The sequence below is a fragment of the Symphalangus syndactylus genome, chromosome 22 (assembly GCF_028878055.3).
Source record: "Symphalangus syndactylus isolate Jambi chromosome 22, NHGRI_mSymSyn1-v2.1_pri, whole genome shotgun sequence".
Classification (NCBI taxonomy): domain Eukaryota; kingdom Metazoa; phylum Chordata; class Mammalia; order Primates; family Hylobatidae; genus Symphalangus; species Symphalangus syndactylus.
In genome coordinates, this window is record NC_072444.2 from 43,420,859 (window position 1) to 43,440,490 (window position 19,632).

Here is a 19,632-nt window from a genome sequence, read left to right on the forward strand (position 1 = left end):
TCCCAGCACTTTGGGAGGCCGAGGTGGGTGGATCACTGGGTGAGATGTTCGAGACCAGCCTGACCAACCTAGTGAAACCCCATCTCTACTAAAAACACAAAAATTAGCCAGCGTCATGGCTCATGCCTATAATCCCAGCTACTCGAGAGGCTGAGGCAGGAGAATCGCTTGAACCTGGGCGGCAGAGGCTGCAGTGAGCAGAGATCGTGCCATTGCACTCCAGCCTGGGCAACGAGAGCAAAACTCTGAAAAAAAAAAGTAAAGAAAAAGAGAGTCAATTTTTTGAAGTCCACATAAAAGATGATAGTTTGGAAAGCTGTTCGTTTATAAGAACCAAGATTTTTGAAAGAATAATTTTTGAAAATCAAAAGGCAAAGATTTGAAAGATAAAAGTATAAAATTAGCCTACAAATGAACAATTAAGATTGGGGTTTTCCAGGGAGTCAATAGGATGATAGAGAACCTAACAAGAACGAGGTCAGGATGACCTGCATGGCTTGGAGGGATCACACAGAGAAGAGCAGAGATCATACTTGGAAAGAACTCAGTTTCTGCCCTAAAGAAGACCATTACAGCCAAACCAGGGGCAGTCGGGCAGGTGATGGAACCAAGCCACGCTGAAGTCTGTCCACCACTGTTCAGGGGTGTGCTGTTCCCCGTCCTGCCAGGAGAACTGCCAGCATTGCCTTCATTGCCCCCCCGTGAAGGTCTTCCTCTGATCGCTGCTTGCACCTCACTCCATGAGCACTCAGGAGAAATGTGACCTGTATACATCCTGATGTTTCAGTCAGCCCATCTCAACTCTACTATAAATATTTTTCAATAACCCAGCACTTTTTAAGACCCCTAAAAGAAAGGGTAGAACTGTGGATGCCTGACGGGACTGGGTAGTGCAGAAAGAACCAGCAGCTCAACTTGGGTGGTTTCGGAAAAACAAAAAACAAAAACCAAAACAGTTCAAAACTTCACTTTGAGCCAGGACAGTGGAAAGAGCCACAGCTGTTCCATTAGCATCAGTATTTTTAGCAGAGCCTGCTTTCCTCAGGCTGCAACTTTTCTTACTGGGAAAGTGCAACACCCCTTAACTGATCTGCCTGAAACTGTTCTCTCCACTCTCCAGTCTTTTCTGTATATTGCTTGCGACAATTACCTTCCAAAAAATCAAATGTCGTCATGTTTCCTCTCTAGAAATCTTTATTATCCTGTTGTTGCACACAAGAGGAAGGCCAAACTCAGCAGCACTAACTGGACTGCCCTTCAAAACCCAGTCCCAGTCAAAATTTTAGCCTCATCCTATGCCTCTGCCAGTGTTTAAACTTAAATGTTAGCCATTTCAAACAGGGCAGAGCTTTTGCATACAGTTGAATATTTACTCACTGGTTCTTCCTCCTAGATTATCATGAACTTGGTTCTCTGCCCAGCAAACTCCTTTCCAACTCAACTCCTGTTATGACCCTATAAAAAGTTACTTGCTTTCTCTCTCATTTACCGAGGTGCTTTATTCAGATTCATCTAAAAGCATCCGTCAGATTCTTTTTGTTTTTTTTTTTGAAACGGAATCTCGCTCTGTCACCCAGGCTGGAGTACAGTGGCATGATCCCGGCTCACTGCAAGCTCCGCCTTCCGGGTTGACGCCATTCTCCTGCCTCAGCCTCCCGAGTAGCTGGGACTACAGGCGCCTGCCACCACGCCTGGCTAATTGTTTGTATTTTTAGTAGAGACGGGGTTTCACGGTGTTAGCCAGGATGGTCTCGATCTCCTGACCTTGTGATCCACCCACCTTAGCCTCCCTAAGTGCTGGGATTACAGGTGTGAGCCACCGTGCCCGGCCCCATCAGATTCTGTGATCATGATTTCCTCTTCTCTCTTTCCCTGCTGGACTGACAGCTCCTTGAGAGCAGTGACTTCCTTCCACTTGCTCCTAGGAGCCACCCTATACATGTTTGTTGAATGACTCAGTCCACAATGAGTGACACAGCTGACTAATATAAAACTAAAATGACCTTTGTTCACACAACAGGCTACATTATTTTGTTATTGTTCTGATCCAGCTTTTTTTTGTACTTGGAAGTTTATTTGTTCATCGCGCATCATTTCTTTAGATTTGGTCAATCATTCCAGCCTGACAAGGTAGATTTGTTTTTTGTTTTTTATCATTTTTTAAACATTCTGAGTCTGTTATCCAAAGAATAATGCTGCCTCTTCCAGCTGCATCCTCAGCAACATTTATAATTGTGCCATCAATTCCCTCATCCAAGTTATAAATATCAGTTCTGGATAGAGCGTTTTACATGACATTTACCTTATCTTCTCTAGAATTATACTTATTTCTTCTCTTGTTTTGTCAACTTGAATGTGAACTCCTCAAGATGGGCATCATGGACCTCTCATATTTATATTCTCTTAACTTTCTTGATTTTAATAAACGCTACAAAATATCCTAGTGTCCCTTGATGGTGGTGGCAGAAAGCTGGTTCTGGAATCAGATGACCGAGGATCAGACCACAGCCCCCCACCTGCAGGTCAACTTAGGCAAGTTTCTCAAGCCCTTCTAGCCATTGATGACATTTTCTCATATACAAAATGTGGAAAAAAGTAGTACCTACATGACAGAATTGTCTTGAGAGAATAAAACAGATAATGTATGTAGAATGTTTCATGCTATACTTAATCCAGAGTGTTTAATATAATAATATTTATTAGAGGTATTAGTTGAATAAAATAAATTATGGAAATATCAATGTCATTGAATCTACTAATTTATTACTCAAGTGTATACTTTGCTAGGGCTGCCATTACAGAGTACCACAGTCTGGGTGGCTTCAGCAACAGAAATCTATTTTCTCACAATTCTGGAGGCCAGATCTCCAAGATCAAGGTGTCAGCAGGGTTGACACCTTGAGGCCTTTTTTTTGTTTTGTTTTGAGGCCTTTATTCTTGGTTAGTAGATGGCCATCTTCTCCTTGCACCTTCACATGGTCTTTCCTCTGTACCTGTCTGTGTCCTAATCTCCTCTACTTATCAGAGCACCAGTTATATTGGATTAGAGCCCACTCCAACAAACTCATTTAACCTTATTTATTTTTTTAAAGGCCCAATCTTGAAATGCAGTCATTCTTAGACACTGAGAGTTAGGATATCAAACATAATTTTTTTTGGAGAGGGGACACAATTCAGGCTACGTTAATCAGTAATAGCTATCACATCCATTATAAGTAATATCTAAGTTAGTCATGATCAACTGTATAACCATTAACAACAACTCACTGACCCTTCTTTTGTCTTTTTTTTTTTTGAAACAAGATCTCGCTCTGTTTCCCAGGCTGGAGCGCAGTGGCACGATCTTGGCTCACTGCAGCCTCAATCTCCCAGGCTCAAGTGATCCTCCAGCCTCAACCCACTGAGTAGCTGGGACTACAGGCATGTGCCACCACACCCAACTAATTTTTTTTTTTTTTTAAGACGGAGTTTCACTCTTGTTGCCCAGGCTGGAATGCAATGGTGCAATCTCGGCTCACAGCAACCTCCGCCTTCCAGGTTCAAGCCATTCTCCTGCCTCAGCCTCCCAAGTAGCTGAGATTACAGGCATGTGTCACCACGCCCAGCTAATTTTGTATTTTTAGTAGAGACGGGGTTTCTCCATGTTGGTCAGGCTGGTCTCGAATTCTGGACCTCAGGTGATCCGCCTGCCTCAGCCTCCCAAAGTGCTGGGATTACAGGCGTGAGCCACCATGCCTAGCCTGATTTTTTATTTATTTATTTTTTGTAGACACAAGGTTTCTCTATGTTGTCTAGGCTGGTCTCAAACTCCTGGGCTCAAGCGATCCACCTGCTCTGGCCTCCCAAAGTGCTGAGATTATAGGCATGAGCCACTATGCCTAGCCACTTGCCCTTCTTTTAAGATTATATGTCCTCAACTTCTGCAATTTGACTGGCAGTACCTCCAATGGAAGAGATAAATATTCATGCCCCATTGCCATCAGGCTCAGCCATGTGACTTGATTTGGTGAGTGCAAAGTGTGCATATGTGCACACTCCACTTCCAAGCAGAAGTTTAAGGACCACTGATTGTTTTCTTTAGCTATCTTACTCTTTTCCCTCTGCCACAAGGACCATATATCTCAAATAAGGGCTTCTCCTTCAGCCTAGTCCCCAGAATGAGCGCTTCCCAACTTTCAATGAGACTAATCAGGCAGAGCTGCCTAGATCAGGAGTTACTGCTAATGCGCAAAGTCAAGCGACAAGCATGTGGTTTTGGTTAAGTCACTGGGATTTGGAGGGATTATGACTGCACTGAAGCTGACTAATGTGATAACCAATACATTACCCACAGATGCATGTATAGCTTATTCCTTTTCCTTATAGAAGGCATAGAAACCCGATATGCCATTGATCAGGTAATTCTAACAAACCCAGAATGCAAAAAGAGGAGCAGAATATCAACAATTTCAAGAGGGATCAAAGATTTATTTATTAAACATTCTTAGTACTTTTCCCATTTATTTTATTTTATTTTTTTTTGAGACGGAGTCTCGCTCTGTCGCCCAGGCTGGAGTGCAGTGGCGCAATCTCGGCTCACTGCAAGCTCCGCCTCCCGGGTTCACGCCATTCTCCTGCCTCAGCCTCTCCGAGTAGCTGGGACTACAGGCGCCCGCCACCACGCCCGGCTAATTTTTTGTATTTTTTTTTTAGTAGAGACGGGGTTTCACCGTGGTCTCGATCTCCTGACCTCGTGATCCGCCCGCCTCGGCCTCCCAAAGTGCTGGGATTACAAGCGTGAGCCACCGCGCCCGGCCTACTTTTCCCATTTATATGTAAGAACATGGCAGCTTCTCTCATGCTTACATTTTATCTAGCATATAATGAAATTACAGATTTCGCCGTTGGAATGGCAGCTTTGCAGCCCTGCTTTCCCCGTTCTAGAGAGAAATCCTCTTCTGTTCTTGGAGAATCACAGTGGATACAGAAAATCAGAATGGTCCGCCCTCACTTAGCAAACACAAGGATTCTCTAATGCAGTATAACTTCACTCACACCAGTGTCAGATTTACCACAATATATGCCAAGTTCACAACTCAAACGACCATCCTTCAACCTTCTTCTAGTTCCCAGTGTCTGAGTGAAGGTGACAATTGAGCCAGACTGTAAGGAATGAGCAGGATTTGGGCTGGTAAAACAGGAGGAAGACATTTAAGGCAGATGGTGCAGTTTAAACAAAGGCACAAAGTGTGATGGAATATAAACGGTTGAGGGTGGTTGTGGCAGAGGGTGGAGGAGTGGCTACAGATAGGATTGACAACGAGCTGAAGGGCCATCCTCAGAGCCAGTGTCCTTGATTCCACCCCAGAGCAAAACTCAAGAAACAATAGGTAAACACTTCTAAGTTTTATGGACCATAAATGTATATATTCCTACCCGATTTAAAAATGACTTTGCTTTAATAAATACATTGTTTTGCATAGCAGTTAAAAACATGGGTATTTTCAGCAGACAGGTCGATTCCATACTATAGCTCTGCCGTGGATGTGCCCTATTCAACCTGGGTACAGTGATTAACCTGCCTGACTGAGCCTCAGTTGCCTCTTCTGAATAATGGTGATAATAGTCATCATCATTCTTGTAAATGAGGATCACTGGCTATAAAGATGCATGCAAATTCTTGGCAAAATATTCGAGTCAGAAGTAAAAGCTCCAGAAATGGCACTTTCTGAAATTGTTGTTATCACAATTGTTCAGAAATGAAAGCTTAGTCATATGCCCCCCGGAGGTTTGATCACCTACACCCCTCAGTTGTGCTGACATTCTAAAGACTGCTTCTTATCTGTTCTAAAAGGTGCTTAAGACAAAGCCAAAGAGAGACATGACAATTCACTGATTGATGTGGACTTGGTGGAGAGCCAGTTAAGTCTCTCAGTGCCTGTCTCAGCTGAAACAGGGCTAAGCTTACACAGCTCAAAACTAGCTGAAGGCCTGACTTTCCCTGGTGACCATACCAGATACAATCATAAAACAGGGAAAAAAGAGAATGTGCCTGGCGACTCCTCTTCTGGAAGCTCTCTGGGAAATCGGTCCTCTTGGCCACTATCAAGGCTTGGGGGCAGCTTAGATTGAAAACTGTGGTGCCCCATTAGCAGGCAACTTTCCTCCAAGAAAACGTTATTTTTCTTTCCTTTATTGAATTACTGGCTTCATTATTTAGGGGTTTATTTGGGAGGGGAAATTTCTGTCTTCCTTGAATTAAAACCCGTCATTAGACATGGTTCTTTTGTACGTATGCTGTTTGGTAGGGTTTTGAAAAAACGAAGGGATGAAGGAAAAGAAAATGATGAGGATAAAACCACCAGTTGGCTTAGTTCTCTGTAAATATTTTCTAGTTTAGTTTCAGATGAAAGTATTTGATCAATGGGTCTTTAAAACAGTATTATTGTACTGTGAGAACTTTGAGAGAGTGTTGTCGTAGAAATGAGGAATGTCATGAGCCAGAATCATTTTTCCCTTTTCCACTAAAATTAAAACATATGAGCACAGGGCTTGAACGGACGGTAAACAGTGGCATTTGTTTTGCACTAGCTCCCCAAAATCTAAACAGAAAAGCTACTTATCAATCAAATAATCTTAATAAAATATATTGACCTAGTTTATGATATGGAATATCAATCTGAGTGTCCTAGCTGCTTTTCATTGTTGATGGGTTGTGTTCCCCTTAAATAACACATTTCTATTGGGTGATACTAATTATTCTAGATAATGTTTCTTAATGAAATTATTACAGCAATCAGCTCTCTCTCTCTCTCTCCCCCTGCCTGTCTCCTCCATTTTCCCCATCTCTTCTTCCTTTTTCCTTCTGTCTTCTTTCTCAAATGTTTTTGTTTGCCTACCATTCATTCCTTTAATCTACATTTACTAGCACTTAAAGAAGCTTCGAGGCTGGGCGTGGTGGCCCACACCTGTAATCCCAGCACTTTGGGAGGCCAAGGCAGGTGGATCACCTGAGGTCAGGAGTTCGAGACCAGCCTGGTCAACATGGTGAAACCCGTTATCTACTAAAAACACAATAATTAGCTGGGCCTAGTGGTGGGTGCCTGTAATCTCAGCTACTTGGGAGACTGAGGCAGGAGAATCGCTTGGACCTGGCGGGCAGAGGTTGCAGTGAGCCAAGATCAGGCCATTGTACTCCAGTCTGGGCAATAAGAGTGAAACTCCATCTCAAAAATATATATAATAATAATAAAAAGAAGCTTCGAGAACAGAGCAGGGAAGCCTTGGAAAGAATCATAATTCAGAAAGATACAGCAGCCCCTCATCAATCCTAAAGGTCAGATTTCTCAAAGCACTCAAGGGGAAAAAAACTAAGTGCTTAAAGGCATAAATCACATGGGTGCTTTGAACTAACAGGCAGGCCTATTAAACTCTGCATATTTTTATTACTTACAATAAGCAAAATAAAATGTCCACTGCTTTTCCTATTTCCAAACTCCAAGTTCATGACTACCTCTGACTAAACTCTGTGTTTCACTGAGTTTCCAGAGGCACAGAGTGGCTTGAATGTTGGTGTGGAGGGTGAGGAAAAAGACTACTTTAATAACTGGTTAACTTGGTTTTGCTTATTAGGCTAATGATTTATATACATCTCTGCCTAATCCCTAGGGTACAGGATGACACTGATGACAAGTGGGGAATTTTCCTGCTTATCACTGAGGCTCCAGATGTGAGATGCTCAGCTGAGTCCGTTTGCCAGGTTCCCCTTCTCACGGGGCCTGGAGGGAGGTGTGGGGTGACCTATAAATATGCTTCTGCCGAGGAGACAGTGAATGCCCAGACTGGAGTATATTTCTAAAAAGTAAAAAAAAATGGCGGGGCTGGGTGCAGTGGCTCACGTCTGTAATCCCAGCACTTTGGGAGGCCGAGGCTGATGGATCACAAGGTCAGGAGTTCGAAACCAGCCTGACCAACATGGTGAAACCCCATCTCTACTAAAAATACAAAAATTAGCTGGGCATGGTGGCATGCACCTGTAATCCCAGCTACTCAGGGGGCTGAAGCAGGAGAATCACTAAAACCCAGGAGGCAGAGGTTGCAATGAGCCAAGATCTTGCCAGTGCACTCCAGCCTGGGTGACAGAGCGAGACTCCGTCTCAAAAAAGAAAAAGCAAAATATCTTCAGAGTTGGGTAAAAGAAAGATCTGTGTTTACATCTATTTGGGTGAATGACTACCCTAGTAACAATAAATACTTTTATGTTTATGTTCTATTAAAAAACCACACTGGAAGTCAGCTCTCATGGAAACAACTGACTTAATTAGCAAAATATCTTAACAAACCACTTGAGATTAGCAGCTGAGTCACTGAGAGCATCGGTTAGAAAAGAACAGGATGTAAAAGAAAGAGCTCAACTTCTCTCAATAAGAAAAACACAGGAATATGGGAACCAGAGAGAGTATAAAAGAAAGAAGAGATTTTTTGAAAGAGATGCCAAAGCCACATGCAGACAATTTCCATGAGAATCTTAAGAAATTTCTCTGTCCAATCTTATGGTGCATTCTGTGCTGCCTGTAAGCTCCTTCTACCTGCCTAAAGCTGCAGCAAAGACCTTGAGTAATTTGTTTCTTTGTAAAAATAATAGAAAGGGGTTGGATCTATGTTCAGTCAGTGCCAAGGTGTGAATAATAAGGAATAACAGCAAGCATGGAGCAGAGAATGATTCGGCAGTGTTTGGAAGTCACAGCTGGAGGTGATTATGAGAATGTTAACCTCTCCAAGAATTCACAGTGCATGGGTAATGGAGGCAAAATTCTGGGCACTATGGGAAAAAAATCCAGAAGTACAGATACATTTATTGGAATTACCCAACACAGAAACTCACTGCTGGGGACTGATCACTGTATGCTAATGTAGGTTTGTACAAAATCTTTTGGAGTCCCCCGGGATAGAATGACTTATTGGGTCAAACAGAAAGGAATTCACCCTGCATACCAGAATTTGGTCAAATGACCGCTTGCCCAATATAGTCCATTAATGATGACTAGAGCAGATAGTTCTTGCTAGACAAACTTTCCTTCAAATTCCTCAGTATAACATTCCTACTAGAGGATAAGGACAACCTACTTATGAGATCCATTGCTGGAAGTGCCCAAAGGCCGTTCTGTAGTTGGATTCTCCTCTCCGTGTCCTCTCTGAACTCTCCCCTGCCCTAGAGGGCTTCAGCGTTGGAGCATCTGAGTGCCAGCCAGGTAGACAAGTATGAGGATTTTGCTTTAAGGTAGGGTCATAAAGCATTCAAGGACCTGAAGTAAGTCCAGGGAGACCAAAGGGTGGCCCAGGAGGCAAATCCTTAATGAGTTGAGTTAAAGCCGGTAAAAAATCAGTTCACATGTCCAGGAGTATGAGCTGAGCCAAATCAGAGAAACCTAGACTAGAAAGAAAAAAGAATTGTAATAAAATGGGAGGAATTCAGAGGATGGGACAGAGGAGATTGTCTCGGTTAAGCTGATGGGTCCCAGGCTTATACATATTTGCTGTCGGCCATTTGGTTTGGGTTTCTGGCTGTGTTGGTTCAACTTAAACATACAGGTTCAGGACAAGCTGTGCAAAGAAAAAGCACAGAGGACTCAATGGTAGCTGAGTCCTCATGAGAGTGACAGAACCCAGAATGATTCAAAAGTTCTGGCTAATTCACTGAATCAATGACCAAGGCTTTGTGGTACAGTCGAAAGAACACCAAATTCATAAGTAAGCAAAAATGATTGATTCCCAACTTGTCGAACAAATTATTAGTTTTGTTGTTGTTGTTTGGTTTTTTGTTTTTTTTTTTTAGTTCAGGGGACCTGTTTCATGGTTCTGAGCCTATTCAAATTAAAATGTAAAAAATACCTACCTTGGGCCAGGCGTGGTGGCTCACGCCTGTAATCCTAGCACTATGGGAGGCTGAGGTGGGTGGATTGCCTGAGCTCAGGAGTTCGAGACCAGCCTGGGCAACTCGGTGAAACCCTGTCTCTACTAAAATACAAAAATTGGCTGGGCGCGATAGCAGGCACCTGTAGTCCCAGCTACTCGGGAGACTGAGACAGGTGAATTGCTTGAACCCAGGAGGAGGAGGTTGCAGTGAGGGAGATTGCGCCGTTGCACTCCTGCCTGGGTGACAGACAGAGTGAGACTCTGTCTCAAAACAAAACAAAAACACCTACCTTGCCAGGCTGTCTGTGAGGATCAAATAAACTACACCTGTGAAAGTAAATCACACAGTGTTTAGCAAATACGTGCTGACATCTTTTTGTCCCTGCCTCTTTTCTTCCCTTTCTCCCTTTCTTTTTCTATTTCTCCTCTTTATCTTCCACAGTAGACACCTTAGAAGCATTCCTACCTGAGAAGCAGACCCATCAAGCCGTTCACTGCAGTCTGATTTTCTGACATTGCCACAGTGACCTTCAAGTGCATTAATCTGTTGGTTTCCTTCCACACCGTCTCAGCTGGGTGGATGCTCTATGCCCACATGGATGTAAGCAGAGGGCGACTGGAGCCCTGAGTCAGGGTGCCTCAGGGAAGATGAGTGGAAACCTCAGCAAATTCAAAGCATGTGTTTCATGTATCAGGAGAGCACACAAGGGCAGACTATCGGTCAACTGTTTCCAGGGGTGAATAGGGAAGGCCTTGCTGACAGCACCCCACCAGTCACTGTTCATGCCTCTTCAGAGGTGACTCATTCCCCTCTCCCCTGTAGCAACTTTGTCTTAATAGCTAAAATGATACCAGTTTGGAAACATCCTCAAAAAAGCAGTTACCTATAGAGTTACAAAACAGGGCTTAAGCAGACCATATAAATATTCATGTGACCAAAATTGTGCATCATTTATTTTGTAAGCAGATGAAAAAAGGCAACTGCAACCTAGGGGAAAAGTTTTGGAGGTATCTACAAGAGGGTGATAGCTGAAACCGTGCAATAGGTAAGATCACTCAGGGAAAGTGATCAGCGTGAGATCACTCAGTAGAAAGCAATATTTAAGGAGCAGATGGAGATTAGCTGGGCGTGGTGGTAGGCACCTATAATCCCAGCTACTTGGGAGGCTGAGGCAGGAGAATCGCTTGAACCCGGGGGGGCGGAGGTTGCAGTGAGTTGAGATCACGTCACTACACTCCAGCCTGGGCAACAAGAGCAAAACTCTATCTCAGAAAAAAAAAACAAAAAAAAAAACAGGAGCAGACAGAGAAAAATGAGATTGAAAAAGCATAGCCAGAGTAATGGGAATAGAGCCAGAATAAAGTAGTATCTCTAAAGAATCAAGTCTAAGAATGTCAAGATGTTGGAGGGTTAGCAAGCTAGGAGTATAGATTGATATACAGGTTGAGGATGAGGGAGGTGCCTTTCAGTGGTGCCCCATTTCTCCTAGGATAAGTTCCTAAATTTCTCACAATGCCCAAATTGCCCTTCAACCTCATCTCACATCATTCTCATTCTCCCACCACTAAATCCCTGTTCCTGTATCACTGACTTTCTTTTCGTTCCCCAATATGCCATGTTCCCTCCTACCACAGAGCCTTGGTACATGCTGTTTCTCTGCCTGGAATACTCGTCCCTTTAAGTGCACTTTAATTCATCTTTACAGACACAGATGAAGCATCATTTCCTCAGTAAAGCCTTCCCTGGCCAATCCAGGTCAAGCCAAATTCTTTTTTTTTTTTTTTTTTTTGAGATGGACTCTTGCTCTGTTGCCCCGGCTGAAGTACAGTGGCGTGACTCAGCTCACTGCAACCACCGCCTCCAGGGTTCAAGCGATTCTCCTGTCTCAGCCTCCTGTGTAGCTGGGATTACAGGAGTCCACCACCACGCCTGGCTAATTTTTGTATTTTTAGTAGAGATGGGGGTTCACCATGTTGGTCAGGCTGGTCTCGAACTCCTGACCTCAAGTAACCCACCCGCCTCGGCCTCCCAAAGTGCTGGGATTATAGGCATGAGCCACCATGTCTGGCCAAGCCAAATTCTTTAATTTTATAGAATCATGCTTCGTTCTATCCTAGCACTTTTCACAATTTATAATTATGCATGCGTGTTTTTTGATGAGAATATGTCATCATATTGTAAACTTTATTAGAGTGAGACTTGAGACATTCTTAGCACAGCAGGATTTTAACTAAAAAGCAATGGAATAAAGTTTCCTACTGGAATAAAGTTTGATGTAGAAACAGACTTCCTGTACTTTCTTCCCATTAGTACATGCCTAAACAACCCCATCAGAATTGCCTTGGTGTTTCTCCATGATTTGGCACTGAAGACACACCAAGGCCCATCTCAAGTCTACCAGCTTGTTGGTTAGATTGGTATAGGATAAGCCATTAAGAAGATTTTACAGTCAATAGTTCTTAGTCTTTGGAAGGGCCACAGACACCTTTACAAATCCAATGAAAGCTAGATTCTGTTATGGGTTGAATTGTTTCCCCCCAAAAGAGATGTTGGAGTTCTAACCCCAGTGCCTATGAAAGTGACCTTACTTGGAAATAGAATCTTTGCAGATGATTAAGTTAAAATAAGGTCATTCAAGTGGGCCCTAATTCAATATAACTGATGTCCTTATATAAAGGGGAAATTTGGACACAGAGATGCATATGTATGGAGAAGACACAAGGAGATCACCATCTATAATCGAAGGTTGCTTGGCACTACCAGAGGCTAGGAGAGAAGCATGGAACAGGTTCTCCCTCACAGCCCTCAGAAGGAACCAGTCCTGCCCACACCTTGATTTCAGACTTCTAGCCTTCAGAACTGTGTGGCAATAAATGTATGTTGTTTAAGCCACTCAGTTTGTGGTAGTTTGTTAAAGCAGTCCCAGGAAGCTAACAGAGACACTTACCCTAGAAATAAAATTTCTTGAAAACATACCCAACTTTGCATGCAATTTCCAGGTATTCACAGATCCACTGAGGCCCAGGTTCCTCATTTTATAACATCAAAGGTGCTATAAAATTTCCAAGCTAAAATCCCCCAGGATAAAGGAAAAGGAAAGAAGAAAATTGGCATCAGCTACTATTTGCTATATGTTTGGCCCTTGCCTAAGCACCTGGCATATACTACTTCACCAAATCCTCATAACCACTCTATGAAATAAATGGAAATAGAGACCCAGGGAGATTGAATGTCATGCAGAAATTCACGCATCTAGAGGCTGTGCTGGGAATAGGACCCGAGTTTTCTTTTACCCTGAAATCAGTGCTTTTTCCATTCTTGCCCTACCTCTGAGTGACCCGTGAGAGCCAAAGCACATGATATGTGGCTTCTTGGGCTGTGAGGTACAGCGAGACCGGGGTTACGTGCATGTCAGTGGCTTAAAGAGAAACTAGAGAAGAGTTTTTCTAAAAAAAAATAAGTTAAGCCGAGCACAGCGGCTCACGCCTGTAATCCCAGTGCTTTGGGAGGCTGAGGCAGGCAGATCACGAGGTCAGGAGTTTGAGACCAGCCTGGCCAACGTGGTGAAACCCTGTCTCTACTAAAAATACTAAAATTAGCCAGGCATGGTGGCAGGCACCTGTAATCCCAGCTACTCGAGAGGCTGAGGCAGGAGAATCTCTTGAACCCAGGAGGTGGAGGTTGCAGTGAGCCAAGACCACGGCACTGCACTCCAGCCTGGGCAACAGAGTGAGACTCTGCCTCAAAAAAAAAAAAAAAAATACTGCTCTGCATTATTTTTGGCATTATTATAACTTCTTTTGAACTCTCTAATGATTTTGTACACAAGAATTTTTGTTCTTGCTAGGTAAGTATGGAGACAATAAAGCCTTAATTCAAATTGATGATGCTAATCATCAGCAAGAACTTTAGCATTTTCAGAGTCAGGGGAGGGATAGTGGTGGGAATGAGACAGCAAAGCAAAAGAAATTCGAGTTTTCTTTCATCCAAAGATATTTACTGATCACCCATTTGGAGGCAGGCTCCGTGCTCTGTAGACAAAGTCTGGCCGCATAGAGCCTTGTGTCTAGTGAAGAAACCAACGGTTCCATCAGTCAATACAGTAAAGCAAATATGATAAGAAAAGAGTAATGTACTATATATAGCAGATTATATGAGTAACTACCCACTTCTTGTTGGGGAGAACACTAGATCTCAGTTTATCCAGAAGTCTGAATAGTGGTTTTCCTGGACAGTAATATAGGAAACAGGTGGTTCCAGGCAGAGAAAACACATGCAAAAGTCCTAAGGTGAAAGAGAATATAATACACTTGAAGATGTAAACACAATTCACTATAGACTAAATGAAGAATGAGAATGACAAAAAAAAATCATAATTACACTAGAGAGATATGCAGGAGCTGGATTCTGAAGGGTCTTGCCTGCAGCTGTGATGGAGATTGCATTTCCTTCACAGAGCAGGGGGACACCATTAAAGATTTGCAAAAAGAGGACTGAGCACGATCCTGAAGACAGGGCTACTGGTTGTGGAAATCAGGCAGGCCAATGAATCTCTCTGAGTCTCAGTTGTCTCATAATAAATGATAATAAGGACCGTTGTGAAGAATAAAAGAGTCATTTCATACAGTACTCTCAGAACAGTGCCCCAGGAAATATCAGCTCTCCTATTAGAACAGTGACACAGGCAAGCCCTGACTTCGTCAGACACAGTAGTCTAAATCATGCCTTTCATTTCACCCGCTCTTCTTAGAAACACTCCCTAGTAGCAAGTGTGGCAACGGTGCCCTGTGCACAGTGTCCCTGGATCATGTAGATGTTTCAACAGGCGGGTCCCATTCCACCTTGGTTTTCCTTCCACCATTTTCAGGCAAAGTCTGCAAGCCTCCAAGTCTACTAGGAGGTAGGCAATGCATTGGGGCAGGGCAGCGGGCAGAGCCCAGGGCACTGGGCATTCAATGGTGAGTTGCTGGCCAGTGGCCCTTGGAGCCTCACACTCCATCTGAGCTTGGACTCACCAAGGCTTATCTCCTTCCCAGGTTGTTGTGGGCTGGCAGAAACTCACCCTGGAAGCATGCATGCATCTGAATCTTGATGCCCTGTCTTTTTTTTTTTTTTTTTTTTGCTTTGAAGCTTTTGAAAAGTTTTGGTTCACTGGGGCCTGGGGAAGGTAAAAGTTAAAATGTCACCATGCCTCTCTGCCATAAGAAAATCCTGGAAAATTCAGTTCAGTTGAGACCTTCCTTCTTGTCTTTTTTTTTTTTTTTTTTTTTTGAGACGGAGTCTCGCTCTGTCGCCCAGGCTGGAGTGCAGTGGCACAATCTCGGCTCACTGCAAGCTCCGCCTCCCGGGTTCACGCCATTCTCCTGCCTCAGCCTCTCCGAGTAGCTGGGACTACAGGCGCCCGCCACCACGCCCGGCTAATTTTTTGTATTTTTAGTAGAGACGGGGTTTCACTGTGGTCTCGATCTCCTGACCTCGTGATCCGCCCGCCTCGGCCTCCCAAAGTGCTGGGATTACAAGCGTGAGCCACCGCGCCCGGCTCTTGTCTCTTTTAGGTGCAATTTTAGTGACTCAGGCAAAATGTGTATGTGTGTGAATAACAACTCCTCCAAACACAGGATGCCCCAGGACACAAGGGATGTTCTCATCTTCAGCCACAGTGCCTCTAAGGATGGAACAGAACACCTAGATATATGGGACCAGAGAATGCAAAGAGAATACTCTCTTTGTTCTGAAGATTTCTTCTCATAAGGACAGAAACTCACATGTGCTGAGTACACATGCTCAGGGAACCGTCATAGTTGTTTATGCATACATATTATTATTTTACATTATTAAATCTGTGAAGTAATGATCAAGATCCTTGATGTTATATGGATGAAAAATCAGCTGCAGAAAGGTCTATAGATTGGACCAGAATTTCATCACAGGGGTCATTTGACTTGAAAGCCTGTGGCATTCCAGTATTCCACTGCAGTTCAGCTGCATTGCTTTAAGCCCACAGCTCCGCAGAGTGGTTAGAACCTGACCAGCGTAAATCCCAGCTGTATCACTTCCTGGCTGACATTGGACATGCTACTTAATCTCTCTGTGCTTCAGATTTCTCAACTATTAAAAAAGATAATAAAATAGGACTGTTGTAAATTAAATGAATTAATACTTGTCAAATACTTAGGACAGTGCCTTGTGATTCATAAGTGCTATAAACAAGTTAGCCATTATTTTTACTATAACTGGAAAGGGCACCAAAGTCCCAACTTCATCAGGGGAAAATAGGATATTGCCCAATATCTGGGATAAAAGTAAATACATATATAACCACATAAATATATAAAAAAGGAGACAAAGGACATTCAATACCTAACCTTAAGCTTTTTCCAAGAAATCTTCCCTAAAAAAAGAAAGAATGAAAGAAAACGTTGAGGCCAATACATGAGAAATGTTGGTTTAAAAAATTGTTTTCCACGCAGAGCTAATTCTTTTATTTGCATCTCCCACACTCCCCTTCTCTTGCCCCGCAACTTCATTAAGAATTGGGATGAACTGTATAATACCATCCTCCTCCCATGATTACCATTATTATCGGCATCCCAAAATAAAGCCCATCCAGGGACTCTTAGAGGAGCTTTATCACCATTAAAATCTTCAACCTCAAAGTTTATTCAGCTTATCAGCTACAACTGGGATAATGGAAAGATAGGGATTTAGTGACAGCCCTTAACTGGGCTAAGCACTAAATCCTAAATTGTAGCTGTGGCTACATGTACAGAACTTTCTATGGACTCTCTCTTCTCAGGATATGTTTGATTTATGAGTTCAGTTCAATTAGCAAATCTCTATTGATCCTTTACTTGTGCAAATAACAACGGGGAATTCAGAAATGTTTAAGATGGGGATTTGCCCTTGAGGAAAATAAAGTCTAACTGGAAAACCAAGGGCTGATCCCACATTAAAAAGTAGTAAGTGGGCCGGTTGCGGTGGCTCATTCCTGTAATCCTAGCATTTTGGGAGGCCGAGTCGGGTGCATCACGAGGTCAAGAGATTGAGACCATCCTGGCCAGCATGGTGAAACCCCGTCCCCACTAAAAATACAAAAATTAGCTGGGCGTCATGGCGCACACCTGTAGTCCCAGCTACTCAGGAGGCTGAGACAGGAGAATCACTTGAACCCGGGAGGTGGAGGTTGCAGTGAGCTGAGATCGCACCACTGCACTCCAGCCTGGTGACAGAGACCCCATCTCAACAACAATAAAAAAAAGAAAAGTAGTAAGTGACTGAGTCTGGCTGGGATATCTCTCACACACCGGCTGATACGTACGTGAAATCGTTCTATCGCAGTTTCATGTTTTCAATTGAAACTTTTGGCCCCCTCCAAAACCAAGTGACTCTGGGCCAGTGGTTCTCCACCAGCATCGGCATCACCTGGGAGCTAGTGAGAAATGTGAATTCTCAGGCCCTGCCCCAGATCTACTGAATCTGAAACTTTGGGAGTGGGGGAACCAACAACCTGTTTTATCATCTGTCTCAGGTGATCCCAAGTCATGCTACAGCTCGAGATCCACTTGTCTAAGAATTTTACTCTAATCCCCCACCCGCAATTGGACTAAAGGCTTGTGGAGGAAACAACGTATTTTTACCCAAGCATGTGCATTTTGAAGGAGTGCGAATCCAAAGATTCAATGGCTGGTAAAGAGAAGACCGCCAAGGTTTCAATAGCCCATTGGGTTGAATTAATACCCTTTGATGGAAGATTAAAAATGGATGGATAAAAGATTGCCCCAACTCTCAAAGATGAACTGAGAAAGGGTCAATGTTTTCTTTAAAAGTAATGTGGAGGTGACTCCAAGAAATAGTCAAATGATTCATTAGAACTTAAAAGTTCTACAGCACACATCCAGACTGCCAGAATTTATCTGGAAATATGTTTAAAGCTGGCGATACTTAAATGCCCTTCTCAATAATTGGAGGGTGGGAGTGGACAGACGATGACCTCACATCTGACAGCCACGTCTGCCTGTGCCCACAGCTTCCGCCCACAGACCTCCAGGGACAAGAGCAAATTGCACCACAGCTCCCTGCCTGGCCTGGCCCTCCCCGGGCGGCTCAGTGGCTCATGCTGTCCTGTGAGAGCCCCTGCCCCAGAGCGGCCCCACTAAGTGCATGTGGCTCCTGGGCTACCCACAGCCAGCGCAGCCTGCTGGAGCCACAGGGCCAGGGCCATGCAGATGGAGGCCTCTGGGAGCCACCTCCAATCCCTCACCACTCACTCAACCAGTGGCACAGTGTCCCTGTGCCCACACTGAGCCAGCAAGTCCTGCTGTCCACACCCACAAGCTACCTGGAGGGACAGGACCCACTTCCATCCCTCGGAAGGCCTTCCTGGAATCCCACCTTGGCCGCCCACCTGGGTTCCGCCCCGCCTCCCTCCCCCCAACCTTGGGGCTTGTGTGGAGCCCTTGGGTGGGGCCAGGGGCCAGGAGGCGGTGGGGTCAGAGGTGGCTTGTTCCCACCTCCAGAGAGGACGCTTCCTCTGTGGCCAGCGCAGACCTGGTGTTGGGCTCACGCTTGCCCAATGAAGGCTTGTTCACACAACCACAGCAGCCTGTGTGGCTTGTGGCGGGGGTTAGGGGTGGAGGGGATGGCAGCAGCTCTGGACACACTGCTGCTGGGGCAGTTGAACAGAGGGACAGACATCAGACAGGCACAAGTTCAGAGGGCCCTAGCCTCTATCCCAGGCCAGGCTGCCATAAGCGGTTGAAGACTAGCCCTGCTAGGACCTCACAAGCCTGGGTGGCCAGGTCCACATAAGCTGGCCCAGTGGGCAGAGGAGGGGGTGGGCGGGGACAGGACATGCCAGCGAGGTGGGGGAATCCAGGCCTCCAAGGTGCTATGTCCAGCTCTGCCCACTGAGCATAAGCTGGCCTTAGCATGAAGCCAGCAGCCAGAGAGCCGCACCTCCGCTCTGGCCTCCTGGGGGTAGTGCAGGCTATCAGTGCCCCGGGTTGGGGGGAAGGACAGAAGGTGTGAGGAGGGGCTTGGGAGGAGGACTCTCCCATGAGTGCCCCTCCCCAGTCTGAGAAACAGGAAGGAAGGAAGGGAGGGGGAGGAAGGAAGCAGAAAGAGGGAGGGATGAAGTCATTTCTGGAGAATGCAGCTGCCCTCCAGGTTCCCTGGGGGAGTCACACGGCATTTTGGTTTTTCTGCAGCTCTCTGCGGGCCAGAGCCTCCCAGGCCCCCTGTCCACCTCGTGCCACACCTTGCACCCTCAGACAGACACACTTCTCCTGCTCCAGGGGTTTTTATTGAACATTCTGGTGGGGTGGGGTTGGGAGGTGTCCTCTCAGCCATCCGCCAATAGCCTGGGGGTCCGAGACTCCCGACCCCACTCTGGGCCCATCTTTTGGCCTCTCTGGGCAGCGCCCAGGACAGAGGGGGCCGCCTGCGGGGCTGAGTGGGCTTTGTATGGGGGGCAGCATGGAAGGCTGCCTGCCGAGGACAGGCCCTGGGCTAAGAGGGCCTGGGAAGGTGCGCCAGGCTAGAGGTCGGGAAGGGCGCCTGAGCAGACACGCCAGCATCCGCTGCTAGGTGCTGGCCAGGGTTGGGGCCTTGGAGCCCCGCTGCTTGTTCATGGTACTCAGGAGCTGCTGCACATATGAGGTCAGCAGGTCATCCATCTTGTAGCCCTGGACAGGGGACAGGGTGGGTCAGAGGCTGTGGGTGCAGAGGGCAGGTGGGGT

General features: G+C 45.1%; 1 protein-coding gene across 3 annotated transcripts in view; it reads right to left on the reverse strand.

Annotated features, from left to right (window-relative positions):
* Window positions 1–19,177: 19,177 nt before the first annotated feature.
* Window positions 19,178–19,632, reverse strand: part of MYO7B (myosin VIIB) — a 78,202-nt gene continuing 77,747 nt past the window's right edge. For all 3 annotated transcript variants that reach the window (XM_055262101.2, XM_055262100.2, XM_055262102.1), the window contains one exon: window positions 19,178–19,578. In XM_055262101.2, coding sequence (XP_055118076.1) covers window positions 19,477–19,578 — 102 coding nt within the window. In that variant the 3' untranslated portion in view covers window positions 19,178–19,476. The remainder of the gene's footprint in view (window positions 19,579–19,632) is intronic.